We start from the raw sequence: 18637 nt of genomic DNA, 5'->3' as shown, positions 1-18637 counted from the left end.
GACCAAGAGCCTTAATAAATCCTCTGATATCTCACGTCGTGTCTCCGCTGTGCGTTTGGGTCCTCCACCGTGTGTTTCCTGACAATACATGTTCATGAATTAAAGGTAAAATAGTTTAATATAATTTTCTGAATTCTGAAAATGCTAGAAACACACACGCTACACAAATCAGCATGCATGCAGTAAGTAAAAGAAGTGAGTTGAGAAACGTAACCTGATTTGATTATTTAATCACACAGATGGTATTTACAGAAATGTTCATACTGTAATTTCATGTTTAAGATTCGAAACTAAATTTAATATTACCATTTTGTAGGTATTTGTTCTCATTGTATAAACACAGAATGTTTGCATCATATATTATTATATTACTAAGGAATAAATATCGGAAGTGAAAATGTAATGCATCTCACAAGTGTTCCCTACTGTACATTATGACACCAAATGTGTTCAAATAGCCCTTATGGTTGCAGAAATATGCACATGCATATGTGGCTATTTCGATATCTTATGAAGTGAAGAATATATTAAACGTATCCTCTGGCATAGTTTGTACAGAGCTTGTTAGTCATTTTAAAATTTGCTATATGTTACTCCTGCAGTCATTTGTAGACATTTATTTTGTTTTCATCATTCTACCCTAAAAGACTGATTCAGGAACAAAGTGTGAGGCTGCCTGTGCTTTATTGATATATATCAATAGAAAGAAACAGGGCGTATTTATGGTAATCTTTTGAGTAATTCCTGCTTTTTTAATTCCTTTAATCTTGATTCATACAGGGAAAATAACAATGCCCAGTGAGGAATGCTGTTTTATATATAGTTTTCAAGTGCTCATATTGTACTCAATACAAGGAAAGATGGCTGTCAAGCCACGCCCACTGGAGCACAATGCAACTGTGAACATGTGCTTTGTTCTAAAAAGTAACCCACTTCCAGTGGAGGTGTATCACCAGCACACGTCTACAGCAGCTGCATCCTCCGACTGATTAGAAAGAAAATGTTCACAGGCCTTATGTACTGCAAGAACATGTACTAATGCAGCCGTGCCAGTGCTGAGATCTCACCCTGAAACTGGCTGCTGTGTGGCACTGTATTTGTTAAGCACTCAATTAAAACAATTCCCAAGGAGAGGCAGTATGCAACAATGTTTGAACAAGGAATTGTTGCGGGCTTAGAAGCGCTGTGTAGATTTGCCCAAAAGGACTGCAGCGCCTTGAAAGCACAGGCCTAGAAGTGACACAACATCATAAAGCACTGCTAAAGCAGGAAAATTATTTTTATACGATTGGATTACAAAAAGGGTATTTACAGAATCAATTAAACCAGATAAATAGAGCAGGAAGTGGAGCTGTCTCACTGAGTCTTACTTACTTTATTTTTCTACAATCTGAATATTAAAAAGGAACTGAGGAATAAGAGTATGTAATGTAGGCAACACCAAGGAGTGTACTTTTTTTCTGACAGTCGCAGGCTCCCAGTTTACAGCAGTGTGAACACAATCACTTGATGAGGACAGGACATATTTTTGTGTAAATTATGTTCATTCATGACCTTGTTTTGACAGAATTAGGCAGCAATTCTTCCTCCTCTTAGAAGTGAAGAAGTGGGTGGAGGATTTTGTATGCACCAGGCTGCGTAGAAAAGAAATTATGTACATGTATGTGCCATTATTAAGTGGCAAATGCATTATTACCCTTCTATACTGACTGAACCACAGTCACTTTGATCACTTCGATACAGCAAAAGACAACCCTCCTAGACTAAAAACAATGCCTCTTGAGGTTATATGCATATATAAATTGATTTGGAATATCTGACAAAAGTGAAAGACATTCACACAATATCTAAATAAACCAAAAGTATTTAAATGTAATATGTTTACAAAAATATTTTCACTTCTAAATTTTTAATCGATTTTTACCTTTTTATTTTCATTTTTCACTTTGTTTAGTTTTAATATTATTCTATTTCTATTAAAGATAACATATCTAGGCTTATGAAAATTACTGAAGATTAACATATGTTTATTTCAGCTCACTCTGACCTTTTTTTAACATTGCCAGTGCCAAACCTGACCAAATGTAAGTGTTTGTTTTGTTCAGTAGTTTAAAACACAAAGACCTTCACTTTCATATCACAAATTGTAAATGTTCACGTTTGGCCTTTATCCATGTTTCCCTTGATCAATTCACCGATTACAAAAGCACGGTAGCAGTGAGTTCATTTGCTGTTAAGTGGTGAATAACTTTTGTGTATTTCCACTGGCAGACCTCTCAGATTGTTATAGTGTGACAAAACAAAGAGTACTCGAACTGCTCCCAATTTAAAGACATGCACTGGTTAACAAGGGGTCATGGGTACATAGCACTGCGAAATAATGGGTTGCAGGCAGAGAGACTTTGCCAAAGACATGTAAAAACTACTAAAAAGGGTTTAACCTCCCTCTCCGTCTCTCAGACTGCTGCTGTACAGCCCGAGCAGCCAAGTTAGTGAGACTGTCTGGTCCATGTGTCTTATTCTATGATAAAAAGAAGAAACATACATTCTTCCTTTGTGTTGTTCCTTGAGATTTTTCCCAATTGTTTGATACTGTACCACACAATTAAATTTTCATGCCCCCATCTCTGCACCTACAATATTTTTTTTAATGCTGCACTTATGTTAAGTCCTGTCCGACACTCTTGTTGGGTGTGTATGAAACCAATTAAAAGCTTGTGTCTATGATGCTGCGTCTGGTCAGCATGGGCCACAGCATGCGTGGCCTAGGCGCAAGGCAACTGACGTCCCATTGCGTTGTCATTCAGAATGAGTACTATGAGTAGAAGTTGGCACAACAAATCTGATGAAACTGCACAGATGCTCACAGGTATTAACATACAATATTAAAGTCATAGCTTGTATGACATTCATTTTGCCAGCAGACTCCTGACCCAGTACTACTGTAGGCTTCAACACTATGTCCGCGCCGCTCCTACTATCACACGCGCATGAAGGACCTGAAGGAGTTCACCCGCGTCCACTGTCTGCCCCAGCAGCTCAAGCAGCGCATGCTGGAGTACTACCAGACCACGTGGTCTGTGAACCACGGCATCGACACCAACGAGGTAGGAGCTCACACGATCAGCTGATAGTAACACTGTCCGCGCCTCGTTAAACGCCTCGCACGTCCCCAGCTCCTGCACGACTTTCCCGACGAGCTGCGGGCCGACATCGCCATGCACCTGCACAAGGACATCCTCCAGCTGCCGGTGTTCACCGGGGCCAGCCGCGGCTGCCTGCGCTCGCTTTCCCTGAACATCAAGACCTCCTTCTGCGTCCCGGGAGAGTACCTGATCCGACAGGGGGACGCCCTGCAGTCCAACTACTATGTGTGCTCTGGGTCTCTGGAGGTGCTCAAGGACAGCATGGTGCTCGCCATATTAGGTGCGTGCTGGAGGCAGCTCCAGTGAATCTGTGGTCTATGCAGTTTAGTGGAGCAACGTGCCTTGTTTCGTTTTCAGGCAAAGGGGATCTGATCGGTTCTGACCTGCCGGGAACCGAGCAGGTGATCAAGACCAACGCTGACGTCAAGGCCCTGACCTACTGCGACCTGCAGTACATCAGCCTGCGTGGTCTGAGGGAGGTGCTGTACCTCTACCCCGAGTACGGGAGCGTGTACGCGGCTGACATCAACAAGAACCTCACCTACAACCTGCGCGAGGGCAGCCAGAGCGAGGACGGCCCGGACGAGGTAGCGGGCGCTCCTAATTGACACACGAACGATGCGTCGCACGTCCATCTGACAGATAGGGTACAACACAGTGCATTCGACACATCCGCGCCCCGTGGGGGGCTCTTTTTTTTTTTTTTTTTTTTTTTTTTTTAAACTCTCCTTGACACTTCTGCCACAGCGACCAAAGGGCTGTTGATTGTCACAGCAATTACCACGCGTGGGCGCCGCTGTCAGGCAGGTGGCCGTATCCTGAGTCCTGCCCGTTACCTCCGAGGCAGCATCGCCTCCATCTGTAACACGCATTCAGCCTTGCTTTGTATTGTTCTACCATCTGCATTGTTACTAACTGAAAAGCTGACGAGACAGAGGGATCCGGTTGAATAATCAGCCGCACACTTGGTTTAGGACCCGTAAGCACAGCTTGTTCCTCAAGTGAGGTGAGTTCGGGGACACGTGGAGTGATTTGGAGCTCACCTGTCGACCGGGGAGCCGGCGTAACGGTGACAGATACTGAACCCCTCACTTACAGTATGATAACATAACTTGGGTTGAAGGTTACTTTAACCAAACTAAATTATTGTGACTGCACCTTTCTTGAATGAAGACTCAGTGTAAAACACACACTGTGCATACCTGTAGGTACACATGCAGTATTAGCCTCAGAGATCAAGCCTCCCTGCGTTCGTTAATCCTGGTGTATCCAAGACTAGACGGATTCTTGTGGCCACGGCTGGTGGTCTAACATCAGCAACAGCAGCGACATAATCATCCAAATCCACAAGGATTATCTAAGGGAGGGTCAACGCCGAAGGATTACTGAACATCTGCACTGATCTCACACACACACACACACACACACACACACACGCACACGCACACGCACACGCACACACGCTCCCAGATTACTTTGCTTCCACTATGATAGTCCCATAACAAAGTACATGCATGCAAATGAGATCAGCAGAGGGTGAAATTCAGAGAAGGCGACCCCCTTCTCCTCTTTTTCCTCATACTCTCTCATTGCACGAGGTTTTAGAGTAATCTAAAAAAAAGATGCAACTGGAGTTTTAATTGGTTCTGAGCTCCCGCTGCTGAGCTGATAGCGATGCAACTTAATGAAGTTAAAGTCTTACATGGAAAAGAATAAACTCGTCTTACCTGTTTTCTCAGACGTGTGGGTATTCGAGGAATTCACAGCCTCGCCTTAATCCGTATTGTTTCACTAAACACAATTCGGTAAACAGTCATCACTGTCGAGACGTGCGGCGATGTTCCCGGACAAAAAATATCCGCCTGACTTTCGATGAAAGATGCTGCTCTCTCTGTTGTGCTTCGCAAAATCACTGACAAGCGAGGGCTGTGCTGTTTTGAGCAAAACCACCGCTACAGAACCTCCATCTCTGTCTGTGTCTCAGTCTCTAAGCGTCAGTAGCACAGGTAGCTGATAGCGTGGGGTCTCGCAGGTTGCATATTGGAAAGTGAAGCATCCGTGTGTTCTCACTCACTCTCACTCACTCCGATGCGTCAAGCCTCCCTCTCTTTCTCTCTATATCGCCCTCCCCCCGTCCCTCCCTCGTAAAACCGGGATGGAGCTGGAGTGGGACGCACGCAGACGCACCGGACACTGAGGTAAGAGAAGAGAAAAGAGAGCGTGTTGTCGTGTTTCTCTGTCCTCCCCATCCGCTCCATATCTAACAGGCCAGTCTCCTCACTGTCCGTCCGAGCGGAACAGACTCCCTCCTCCTTTTACTACTTCTGCTTCCTCACCTCCTCCTCCTACCGCTGCTGCTGCTGCTGCCGCCGGGGTGTCCAAGCAGTGTCTGGATGCTCGATCAACCGTCAGAGTTTTCAGCTGCTTGTGCCAAACAACTGGTGATACACCAACTGTAACCAGCTGTCAAGAAAGCCCATTTGAAAAATTTAAAAATATTTTTTTTATTCCAGTAATTTGTCCAGTATTTTGGCATATGCGTGAAGATTGCACAGGCTCTTCACAGGAAACCTAAAACCCATGCAAAAACCTTGCTGCTCACAACTTAATTGACAGGATTTATAAGACTTAACTTTTAGCAACAGATGAGACAATAGTTATGATTGTTACATTTATTTAATTGTCCATAAAAATAACTTATCTATCTGCAGTCTACTTATCTATCTGCAGTAATTGGCAGCCTGAATACACCTGCTACCTTACAGTACTGTAAGTTAACCATTCACCTGTAGTTAGATTGAAACTATAAATTAGCACATTTCAAATAGGATACCATATAAAGTGTTGTGTTATGTTCTCTGTCTCTGATTGACATTGCATTTACAGAGGTTCTCATAGATATAACCCACTTTGTGCTGTGTATTGTACATGCATCTATTAAAAAATCAAACATTGAATCCGAAACATGAATCATAAATTTAAAAAAAACTGTTACATTCTTAATCTCTGTCTATGCATATCAGTTGTCTTACTAACAGGTTAATCACACATTTATTACAACCTATATTTACTTTCCACTTTCACACTTGGTAGAAGAAAGAAAATGCTCACATCAACACCCAACAGCTGTAGGTTCAGCTGTTAATTGTAGGTGGTAATTTGGCAGCACCTAGAGGCTGTAGTAACTATGACAGGTGCAAAAGGGGCAACTGGTGACTGCAAGTAACAGCAAGTCGAGAATATTAGACAGATTGTTTTTAACTCTATAGTAGTTGGACCTCAAGGCTAACATGGATAGGGTTAGACAACAGGTTTGAGTGCTAAGAAGAATCGTCTTTTTAGGACTGTAAGACTGAGAAATATTTTCCTATTTCTGTAAAAATTGGACAACTTGGAGTTCAGGTAAAAGCTTGCCACGTTGTAGGCAGTCTGCAGTATTTGTTTGCAGCCAGATAGCCATCTGTGGTTAGCATCTTTAGATTATAAAAAGAAAGACACCAGAAAGCCATCAGTGAATCTTACCTTTATTCTAGCCTTAAATGTTTTGTGTCTAAATATTGGAGGCCAGGTCATCTGATGAACAAATAGCTCTTTTATAACCTTCAAGGTGGACTTGGAGATATTTTGCTGTTGAAAAACAGAGGATAATCCCACAGTCAGTGGAAAGTGCTGTAGTGGTCATACAGTTAAGTCAATTGTAAGTAAGTCACTAACAGTGTTGCTAGTAAAGCAATATTGTTATCATTACACCTTATTCTCCTTGCTTCACAGTGGGATCCATACATTCAGGTGGCATCAGTCCACCATCATTTCAGATTTGGACACATCAGACAAAACGGCAGTTTTTAGACTGGCTCAAATTCATTTTTGAAAGTAATCATTGATTGACTTTTTTGTTTACCTAACCCAGAGTTTCCAGGCATAATATAAATTTGAATTTGTTGAGTAGCTGCAGCACTAAATGCGACTAAAGTGCATTAGGAAGGCAGGATTGTTGTGAGTTAGCTTCCATGGGACACTCTGGTTCACGTTGCATTAATGCCCTTTTGGCTGATTCTTTGTTTTTTCATTTCCTGTCATGTCATGTCCTGTCATTAGGTTGATAAGTGGCACCTGTTTTAGTGAGTATTTAAGTAACTGGTTTGGGTACAGTCTTTGTTGGTTCGTTATTGGTGTTACACTGAGGTTGCTGTTAGAAGTCGTTTCTGTTTTGTGATCCAGTCCAGTCCCGTCCCTGGTTATGGTTTGTCTAGTCTCTATGTTGTCCTTGTGTTTGTTGCATGTTTTAGTGAGAAGTGATTACTTAGGGCTCATGCTCATTACTTAACACATCTTGTCCCTGTGGCTTGTGGCTTTGTTTGTGTTTTGTTGTCCCATTACAGTTATACATAGCACGTCGCATAAATGTTACGGTTTGCAGGCGTCCTGTGCCTGTTTGGAGCTGTCCTGTATTTTGTTATTAGTTGGGGGTTGTAAGTCATCAAGTCACTTTTTATGTTTAGTTTATTGGGCCTCTAGCAATTGTGTATGTCTTTTTCCCTGTATTGCCGTGTATTTCAGTTAGTTATTATGTTTTGGTACATGTTTATTTATTGTCGTTTAATTAAATCATATTCTTGTTGTATAGCTTGTGTGTGGTTTGTTGCATTTGGGTCTTCCCTCCAGTCCAGTTTGTAGGCCATTGTAGTCTGTTTTCCCGCTCATAGTGAGTGTGTTTTAGAATACTGTTCAGGTCCAGTTTGACCCTTGCTTGTAACAAGGATATGCTATGAATTAACACTTAATAGGTCTGACTGTGACATAAAAATCCTCCCAGGTGAGCACATCGATTGATTGATTGATTTACTGAGAGATTGTATCTTAAAGTGAGAGTGCTGCTTTAAGAAAATGTATCTTTGGCAAGATTGGTGCTAATTACTAAGACTGTACTGTATGGTGGTTTCTAGTGGATCTATTCAACAGTCGAATAATTTATACTATAGCTGGGGTCCAAAAGAAACTCATTGATGTTCTGACTGGTCAGTGGGCTACAGAGGCACCTCCTTGAATCTCCCTCTTTATAAACCTCCCTCATCCATCTGCTAACTAAATCCTCCTATCCCACCTTTTTCAATATGCCATGATAAAGCAGACGAATCAGAAGTCACAACATTTTCATTTTTATTTCAAATAAAAATGCTCTGCCTTGTAATCAATGCTGTAGCTCAGCATGAGCTTGCTTTTCTCTAAAGAACAGTAAAGTCTGTGAACTATGAAATGAAACAGATCAGCATTGATAAAATGATACAGTATATCTCTCATAGTGTCATCTCTCACACTCTTTGGCTTCAACTGCATCTAGAATAAAAAAAAAGGAATGTCATTATCATTTAGACTTAATTACAGTAGAACAGTAGGTAAAGGATGGACCAAATATTCTATTCTTTTCTATTCTATTCTATTTATGTGGTGCTGTTCTGAACCACATAACTCATGTATCTGTGCATGTGGATGACTGAAGCAACTGCTTTTCACTTGATAGTTCACCCGAGAGTTGCGCAGAGAGGACCAGATGACTGAAAATGGAATTTCCTATTACTGTCTCTCTGATATCTTGGTTTCTCTTGTTTTGTAGAACACAACCATTGTGTTCTCTCACTGAGATTTCAATGCCACCCCTCTCCCCTCAACTGCCACCTCAGAACCACAAAGCAGCATATGATATAGAGCAGAACTGTCATCTTCAGCAGCCTGGGTCTCGTTACTCAGGCTGTATTTATCCATCCATGCACAGGAAGTTTATCAGGCCTTTTTATCGATGCCCATTGAGGTCATTACTGGGGATGAACAGTATTTCCTGCGCAGTCATAATTAAGTCACAGTGCTGCAGTAATTCATCAAGAAGGTTATACTTTGACATCTGAGCTTCCTTGTCTCTTTTATAATGTCTTTTCAAAAGGCTTTTTGTTTAATTCAATTCACTTTATTTATATAGCAGCAATTCACAACGAAAGTCAACCCAAGGCACTGCTGAGGTTTAAGACCTTACAGAACATAAAAGTACTATTTAGAATCATGAATTAAAGCAAAAAACATACCACTTGAGCAAGCACTGTGGATAGGAAAGAACCTTTATTTGAAAAAACATCTATCAGAACAATACTCATGCAATCTGATTGACAATCTGCTTCCACCGGTTGGGGAGAGGACATAGAGAAAAAAGGGAAAGAGAAAAGGAAAAAGAGGAAAGACAACAAGCAGCAAATAAAATACAGGCAGGTTGGTTGAGTCTGTTGAGTCCTGATTACAAATCTTTATTTGTAAAGTTTATTTTACATAAAGTAGGTGGTCACATTGTTGTCTCTAATTTTTCAGGGTTATTTCAGATAAAGTACCGGATTGGATATTGTCTATTACCTTCATCTCTTGGATGGGTTTTGTCTTTATGTCTTTTTCAGAGGGGCAACACTATCTTATATTGCACACAGTGAGGCTGTAAAATCATCACGGCAATGCACCTGTTCCTAGACATATACACAGCTATATGCTTTGGTATGGCTTGTGAGATCCTGGTGGGTGTGTTTAACAAAACCCTCTTCCTTCCACATTTATTAAAATCAAACTGTCATCTGGAAGATCCATGTCATAACATTTCCAAACTCTGGGGTTTGCGTCAGAGTTATGTCAGTGCTAACAGAAGGGAGGGTTCAGTGCATCAAAGCTCAGCATTTTAAGCTACAGTAATTTCAGCATTACTGTCAGATTTATTCCAGTTGCTGTAATGTGTTTGACTATAAAAAAATGCATGATATGCAAGACCAAGGGGTGAAATGTTAGGACATATAGGTTCTTGTTAGAACATGGATCATTGGTGAGTGTTTTGTTACTTTAACTAATTATAATTACATATATATATAAAAATATTATATCATATAAAAAAATAATAATAATAACAATTAGACAGGCACTGAAACAGAGCCTGCACAGGTCAAAGCCTTACCCTTGTCATGTGAAACGAGAATAAAAGTTTTCAAAGCACTGGGATATCATGTGTTGATAATAATATAATAAAATAAAATAAAATAAAATAAAATAAAATAAAATAAAATAAAATAAAATAAAATAAAATAAAATAAAATAAAATAAAATAAAATAAAATAAAATAAAATTGTCATGTTTCACGCCATGTGTCATGCCACGTCCTGTTTTATTTTGTTAAACTTCCTGTCTCTGTCAGCTGTCACTTACCGGTTCCCAGTATCCACACCTGTCAGTAATTATGTAATCACTCTGTGTATTTAGCCACCACCTGTTCCCATAGTCCTTTGCCAGATTGTCGAGTTTTCCTGAGTTTCTTAGTTCCACACTTCGTTCCATCGTGTCATGTCTAGTTCCCTTGTGTATCGACCCTGATTTCCCTGACCGTCGTTTCCTGCCTGAACCTGGACTAACCAACTGACCGTGAGTTTGCTTATCCCTTGTCTGTACCTTCACCGAGATCTTCCGTGTATCGAACCTTGCCTGCGTACTGGACTCGAGATTGCCTGCTCCCTCTCTGTACTTCATTGTTAAGCCCTTTGTGTATGACCTGGACCGTCTGACCCTGCCTTGCAAAATAAACCTGTGTTTAACTCTCATCGCGCCTTTGTGCTGTGCATGTGGGTCCGCCGCCTGCCCGAGTCTGACAAATATAATAACTGCAATATAATAATTTTAATATAACCATTAAAATTGAAAGTATCTTTAGTATTTAGATAACTTGATGTTGTCCTTATTTCCATATCCATAATGAAATACACACTAAATGTACAAGTACTTTCCTAGATAGTACGCAACAATATTGATAATACTGATCATAATACTTTACTCAAGTAGAAATATAGTACAGTACAGCAAATTTAGCTCTAAATCGTTATGACAGTTCAGTGACAAGAGGAGTTTAGACACTAATCTGAAAAGACAGCTCTGTTTAGAATATGAAGCTCAAAAATGCTTAAATTCCTTAAAGCTATTTTAAACTAGCAATATAAGGTCTAGACGTACAGTAACTCTTCCCTTGGCTCAATGTAACGTAGCAACACCAAAACACACAACCTCCTGCCAAACGTCAACTCTTAATCAAATATCATACAATCATTTTTCATTTGGCAAAAAATGGAAAAGGTCAGAGAGGTACAGAAAGAGGGACAGTGCAAAGTAAGGATAGTGGGAGTAGTGTAGTGTTCCACCACATCACTCATGAATGATACACTGATCTTCATTTCCCTGCTCCCTGTAGCGTATCTCCTCATGCTTTTCCATGTGCAGCCGTCTGAGTGATCCCCCAGTGTCAGCTGTTCCCACTGAGCTGCCAAGAGCCATGCTACCAAGGATACACAGAGGGTACAATAGATTAGGTGATGACATGGGACATGGTTAGACGTGCAATTAGGTTTTACACACCTGAGACCATGATCGTTGATTGATCATTTCTATGTCATTTTAAATTTGTCTAATTTTATTTTGGTGGCCCTATTTATAAAAGCCGCCCTGCCTGACTCAAGATAGCTCTTATGCATTTAGCATTTGCACCCGCATTATGAACTCATGCTGAAATGGCAGTGATTGCAGACGACCAGTCAAGATTGTGTTAAAATCCAGCACAAATGTACTTTATAGTCAGACTGCTATTACCTTTCCAGGTTAAAAATCCTGACCTTATACTTGGAGGTGCGAATAAGTACAGTAGCTGCCTGCTGGAACAGCTCCCACTATGTTTCTCTTGTTTTCCTTACTTTTCTATTGTATGTTGGATAGTTTTACAGGTTTTTGTTATTGTCGTAAACCCTGATTCTAGTGCGCACACAGGGAGAGCACTTTTATTGTTCTTGTGCTTACAGAGCACTGTATATTTCTGTTATTTTTAACTTTTTAGAAACATGCTGGAGGACCTTCTCAGCCCAACACATTGCTCCTTTTGTTTTGTTGGCCTTTTGACGACCTTACGGTGCTAACTCAACTTCAGCCGGTGTACAAGGGGTGTAGCCTCGTTTGTTTGACGAAGACGTGGCTGAACACATCAACACTGAACGCAGTGGTCGTCCTGGAGGGTTTTAAACTTCTCCGGGCGGACAGGAGCGTGAGAGACACCGGGAAGAACAAGGGAGGTGTTGTGGCGGTCTTCGTTACCAAAAGATGCAGCAGCCCAGCGAACGTCTCTGTTAGAGAACAGTTCTGCACCAGAGACACTGATGTAGCGGATTCAAATTATTAATAGTTTGATATTAATGCAGAAACATTAATATACCTTGAAGTTGGGGCACCAGGTTTGTTTTAAAGCTGAAACCACGCTTGTATCAATCTAGCCAACGTCAGATGTCAATTCAATGAGTTACCAGTTATTAACAACAATAACAACTTTCTTATGATAAAACCAAATCAGTCTCTTATGCCGTGAATTCTTGTCGCGGTTCATTGACCTCTGCTTGAATCTAAAGAACAATGCACACAAAGCCAGATTCCTTTTAACATTTTATTAATCTAACACTACTGGATATATGAATAACATAATATTCAAATAAACAGAATAGAAAATGAGAGAACGATCAGAATGAAATGATGAACAGTGAATGAATCAATGAGTGAAAACACAAAGAATGGTCAAGACCTGAGTGTGTGATGGCTTTGATCAAGCGAAAAGTGTATTTGTCTCTAACTAATTTGAATCTAAGGACAACTAGTAAAAAATGGAATGTTCAATGTTAGCGCTTTGAGAAACACCAGACTTCTCAGAGGATTAGAGATGTTCGTCTTGCCTTAGTTTGGAGCTGTAGGCCGCTGTGCAGCGTCTCCCGTTACCGGCTCGGTTGAGCAGGCGTGCCGTTGCTGGTCCAGGTGCCACGGCCTCTGGGCCAGGAATCGTCGCCCGCGGTGATGATGGCGGCTCGGGGTCAGCAAAGTAACAATCAGCCAGGCTGGACTTTCCAGGGTGCTGACTAGGGTGTCACTGGTTTAAATACCCCTGGGACAGTGGTCACTGCAGGGTGGAGAAATTAGTTCAACCAGTGGTGAAGAGTTCCACCTCTTCATATCAGGAATCTAACTATTTGATTTGGATTGATCCTAAATCTGGGATAACTAAGCTTCCCTCTTTTCATCAAGATCAAAGTTAGATACCTAATTAGGATACCTAATTGTAGTTGGTGGACATAGTCTATGTGTATGTTGCACAGATTAAAAGAAGTAAAGAAGGTGAGTCTCTATTTCAACTTTGTGCCTTCACACAAAGGAAAGGGTGGTGATAAGTTGAAGTCCCTTTGTAACTTTAGGAATTTCCTGGCAAATCTGTAGTTCAGGCATTAAACATCACACAGAAACCAATCTAATATCAAATGAAAACATTTTGTCCACAGAATACAATGGCATCAGTTTCATGGAAGTTGAAGGTTCTGGTGCATCTGAACCAGAACTTGTGTCCAAATGAAGTCTCCTGTTCTCTTAATGAGCACATTCCACATTTTATGGCTGGTGGTCCCAGTTCTGGGAGAGACAGCTTCTCAGTGATAAATGTGACAGCCTGTCCTTTTGGAATGATAAGCAGAGGTGGAATCCTGTGTGATTTACAGGTAGATCAACAAAGTGGACTCATGGTTCTTTGATATGGACATTTGAGATGTTGGCGCCAATTGGTGCCTGTTGTGATAGAAACCAGTCTCCTGTGGTGGAGAAAGATTCAGGGTCCCTTATCTCTTGGGACTGGAAAGGACGTAGAGGCTGTTCAATGGAGGGAGTTAAGTTCACATGTAGGTCAGGTTACCTCAGTCCAGACGTGGATTGCTACACTGAGCTTCTCGCTGTCGGCATCCGGCCCTACTATACACCAGGGGTAATCGTGAACGTGTCCCGGGGGATGTAGAGGTGGTGAGTAGAGGGCGCAAAATCATGATGTCGCCTAGGGAGCCAACTCGGCTGGATGAGGGCGATAATAAATTATTGGTATGAATAACTTTGGATTAATTAAAACATTTAGAGCACAAAATATTTGTCATGGGTCTGCAAAGTATGGGAAAACTGTTACAAGACTAAAATGTAAAATGTTAACTTTCTGGTTTGGATGTATTAATTGTGTAAAAGCAAATGTGTTTGTTTCTGTTAACAAGAATTGAACTGTTAATAATGGACTTAACTGTTTAGCAAAATGATGCAGGGTTTTATTTTGAAAATTGGGAACATTGGAAGATGGTAAACGAGTAGTGGGAGAGGAGAGCAAAATGAAAAAGGGCTGACGCTGAGGTGCAGTACAAAAGCTCTGATATACTATGCGACACACTTCATTGCCTAAAGGAGTAATTATCAGCCCGACATTTACAAGTGCATGGACCTGTGGTGTGGTCGGTGTGTGGCCCCTGAGTACTTAAGTTGCTGCTAATTTAATTTGTTTATGTTACCATTAAAGGGGTAATTATTTTGATAACAATTCCTTGAGTTCTCTGGTGAGTAACCAGTATAGTGGAGAAGCTGGTAAGTGAGGTAGTGTCCTGCTAAAGCAACCCATGACTAGGGAAAAATAAGATTAACACTTAAGCTTGGAACTGTAAACCTACTTAATTAAAATGGCAAACTCAGGGCCCCATCTACATCAATACCTGGTAGACGGGCTACACTTCTACACCTTGGACTTCACATAACACCAACAGCTGTCACATCCAGAAGTTCTCATACAACTCAGCCATCGTTGGCTGTGTCCGAGAGGAACGAGCTGGAATACAGGTCAGTCATCAAGGACTTTGTGGACTGGTGTACTGTAAGTGCAACCACTTGTGCTTAAACACCACTAAGACCAAGAAGATGGTGATTGACTTCCGAAGGAGTACATATGTAACTAACTCAATTGGACTTGGCGTCCACCCAGTTAATTTAGCAACCCTCCTTTAGTGACTGTGCGTTGTGATCTAAATGTACAGTAGAATGACGATCTGGAGGACATCGTCTGTTCACGTTGGACCGTTTATTTATGTGACTAGCATAAGATACTCATCTCCATGCAGTTAGCATCCTTGAAGCAAAACTTTCCCCACAAACCCAATACGCATGTCCAACACCCTCCAACAAACTTCCTGGACTGGACAACAGTCTGGTCATTCACACTGAAGTTGCTATCAGCGCTACTTTCTCAGCGGAGTCATCAGGTGTAGTTCTTGATTTCTTCCCTGCCACGACTCTCTTGTCTTCTTTTACAACACAACTATGTACAAGGCAGGCAAGGACAACAATAAATAAAAACAATAACAAAAACAAAAAAAAGTTGCATTAATGAGGTTACATATTATAAATTATAGTTATAACTGCAATGAAAATCAAAAGACCATTCATCTGAGGAATCAGTATGAGACAAGGTTGGCCAGATCCCATCACCACACACAGTGAATAACATGCCTGTTACACATTTCACACAAATCACAACGGTAAAATACCTCATTTCCAAGGGGAGGAAAAAAAATCACATCAGAGATTCAATAAACCCATCTCCTGAAAGATCCAGACCAAACCAAAAACAATCACATCTTAAAATCATGCAGCGTGAGATGGAAAAAAGGAAAATAAATAAATAAAAAAATTTGCCCCACTGCTCATACAGTATTACACTGCAATATCTGTTTTCTGTTGCATTATCTCAATGAGTCTAGAAACAGGTTTCAACATTCTACCCACTCTGGTCGTAACTCCGTCTCTTCCTGTCACAACAGCCCTCTCTAGAACACCATCAACCACTACACCACGACTGTCGGCGGAAGTGCTTGGAACAGGTGAAACATCAGCAACAACTAAGCTGTCTGCACCATTAGAACATCCCTCACTTGTAATCATGATCATGTCACCAGTAGAGTCAGTCTGCATAGTGTCCCGGAGTGATCGTTCACTGACATTAGAAGCTGGCCCACGATCATCCTGTTCGCTAGGTGAAGAGCTGGTGGCAGCCTCTGTGTTACAGTTTTGATCAACTATGCTGGAAGCCTCAGATAGTATGGTAGACAGCCATTCTCAAGTGCGATAGGCTACCGAGTCGGCAGACACTTCAGCAACTGTCTCCTCCTCAGTATCAAGTTCTCCAGAACCTGACACAGAGAAAGTGTCCATCTCTTCTTCAGAGTCAGGATCCTGGAGAGGAAGGAAGTTCACTGGCATTATTAGGTTACAATGTACAACCTTTTCCCGGTCCGTGGTAGCATCCTGGATCCTGAAAGTATGGCTCTCCTCATTTCTGTCCATCACAATATAGACAATCTTTGATCACTGGTCAGCAAGCTTCCTCTTTCCACGCTCCCCTTTATTGGCCAAATACACACGATCTCCCACTTCCACTGGGGCTCCCCGTAACTTCTTGTTATAGAGCTCTTTGTGCCGCTTTAACGGCTTAGAAGCCGTTGGTGGACTATGTCCATAGCCTCCTTCAACTCTTTTCTTAATGACTGGACATATCTGTCATAGTCTGTGACCTCAGGGTTGCCAAAGATTACATCAACTGGGAGTCTTGGAACTTGGAGCCAAACATGAGCAAAAATGGTGCATAGCCTGTCGTTTCAAGGGCAGTACAGATGTATGCAAATGTTCGGGATTTCAGAGTTTCTGGCCACCTACGTTTCACTCTAGTGGGCAGGGCACAAATCATGTTTCCCAATGTCCTGTTCATTCTTTCACATAATCCACTACCCATTGGGTGATAAAGTGCCATGTGAGACTTTTGGACACCAGTCACACCAAACAGTTCAGCTGTTAGAGCACTCTCAAAACTGGCTCCCTGGTCAGAATGCAGTCGCTGGGGAAAACCATAGATGCAGAAATAGTTGTGCCACAACCTATGCACCACTGCTTTCGCAGGTTAGTTAGGGCATAAGAAAGCGTGCGCCATCTTTGTGAAGTGGTCAGTGACGACAAGCACATCCAGTGACCTGTTAGAAGCATCATCTGTCCAGAAGTCGATGCATACTAGCTCAAGAGGCTCTGATGTTTTGATGTTCTCCTGGGGTGCCCTGGCTTCAGGTTCTGGTGACTTACTCACTACACACCTCCTGCAACACCTGACATACTTATCTTTGCTCAAACCCTGCCAGTAAACCCTTTGTCTTGCTAGGTACAGTGTCTCCAATGTCATAACAGTCTGTGGGAACTGTGGCAATAAAAGTGCATATGAACACATGTCAGGATCCTGCTGAGAACCGCTGCCACCTCTTGTGATGACACGGTTCCCGGTCGAGCCACAGCTGCATACTGATTGGAGATAAACTGGCTGTCCTCAGGGGCATATCAGGTGGATTAGCTGACCAGCAAAACACTTCCTGTACACCTTGATCGCACACAGCTGCAGCTTCGGCCAGTAGTTTTGCATAGGGCACCCATGTTAGCCGATGAGATGTACTAGGCTGCACAAAAGTTTCCCTGTTCAGAGCATCAGCAACCACATTTTTAGGACCAGGTATGTATTTGATGTCAAACTGGAATGGAGCTAATTCAGCGATCCATCTCTGCTGACAGGCATCTATCCTTGCCTTGGACAGTATGTAAATCAGGGGGTTATCAGTCCATATGGTGAAAGTGTGTCCCCTCAGTCAGTGATGGAATTTGTCACACACCGCCCACTTTGAAGTGGAAAACTCTAACCTATGAGCAGGATACTTAGACTGTGCATAGCTGAGTGACTTACTTGCAAAAGCAATGGGTCTGGCAGTTGACTCACCAGTTGGGACTTGTGACAGTACAGCTCCAAGGCCATTACAAGAGGCATCCACTAAGAGCAAAAATGGTTCACTGAAGTTCGGGTGGGCTAAAAGAACATGGTCTAACAGGGCCTTTTTCAGCTGGTGAAATGCCTCCCTACAGTCCTCTGTCCAATCAGCAGCAGTGAGTTTCCTGTGAATCTGCTGGCGCTTTCTTCCCTTACTAGGAGGCCTTTTGGTCAGAAGGCTGCAACCTTTTCTGGGTCTATGCCATCAGCACTCACAATGTGCCCCAGAAACCTCACTGACCTCCGCAGAAAATGGCATTTCTTAGGTGCGAGCTTGAGATTGTGAATCTTGAGAAGTTAAAATACCATCACCAGACGCTTCAGCACCAGGTCTTCTGTGGGAACAAACACCAAGACATCATCCAGGTAACACAGCAGGCTAAGGAAGTTTTGATCCCCAAAGACAGTCAACATCATCCTCATGAATGTTGCAGGACTATTACACAGCACCTTTGGCATGCAGTTATATTCATATAACCCAAATGGTGATGTGAAAGCTGTGTATTTTCTGTCTTCTTTGTGGACCTCCACATTATAGTATCCCGAGGTAAGGTCCATGGTCGAGAAAAAGGCATTACTAACCAAGGCAGCAAGAGCATCGGCTGGCTCCTGCTCCATATTCGGAGTTCTTAACTGAATTCTCTGAATTCTTATCTGACTTACTTCTTAGCACAGATAAAGTCATTGTAGTGGGAGACTTTAAGATTCATGTACATACATTCTCCTGAATTCCTCCGACACGCCTTCTTCT

General features: G+C 41.9%; 3 protein-coding genes across 8 annotated transcripts in view; 2 read left to right on the top strand and 1 right to left on the bottom strand.

Moving 5' to 3' along the window:
* The window catches only part of LOC114856382 (contactin-4-like), a 193867-nt gene extending 188394 nt beyond the window's left edge, over positions 1–5473 (bottom strand). For 3 of the 4 annotated variants that reach the window (XM_029152285.3, XM_029152288.3, XM_029152289.3), the window contains exon 1: positions 4874–5473. The gene's annotated coding sequence lies outside the window, so the exon portion shown is untranslated. The remainder of the gene's footprint in view (positions 1–4873) is intronic. The other variant, XM_029152287.3, reaches the window with a different exon arrangement.
* Positions 1–18637, top strand: part of LOC129604081 (protein NYNRIN-like) — a 448396-nt gene that overhangs the window by 163572 nt on the left and 266187 nt on the right. The window lies entirely within an intron of this gene.
* On the top strand, positions 2710–3863 carry LOC114856383 (potassium voltage-gated channel subfamily H member 8-like). Its single transcript, XM_029152292.3, has 3 exons — positions 2710–3107; positions 3177–3426; positions 3504–3863. Exons 1-3 carry the CDS (start codon positions 2991–2993, stop codon positions 3752–3754), a joined length of 618 nt encoding a protein of 205 aa, XP_029008125.1. The 5' UTR covers positions 2710–2990; the 3' UTR covers positions 3755–3863.

The sequence above is a fragment of the Betta splendens genome, chromosome 5 (genome assembly GCF_900634795.4).
Source record: "Betta splendens chromosome 5, fBetSpl5.4, whole genome shotgun sequence".
Lineage (NCBI taxonomy): Eukaryota > Metazoa > Chordata > Actinopteri > Anabantiformes > Osphronemidae > Betta > Betta splendens.
The sequence above is the reverse complement of the archived record's forward strand: the minus strand, read 5'-3'. Positions and strand labels throughout refer to the sequence as shown.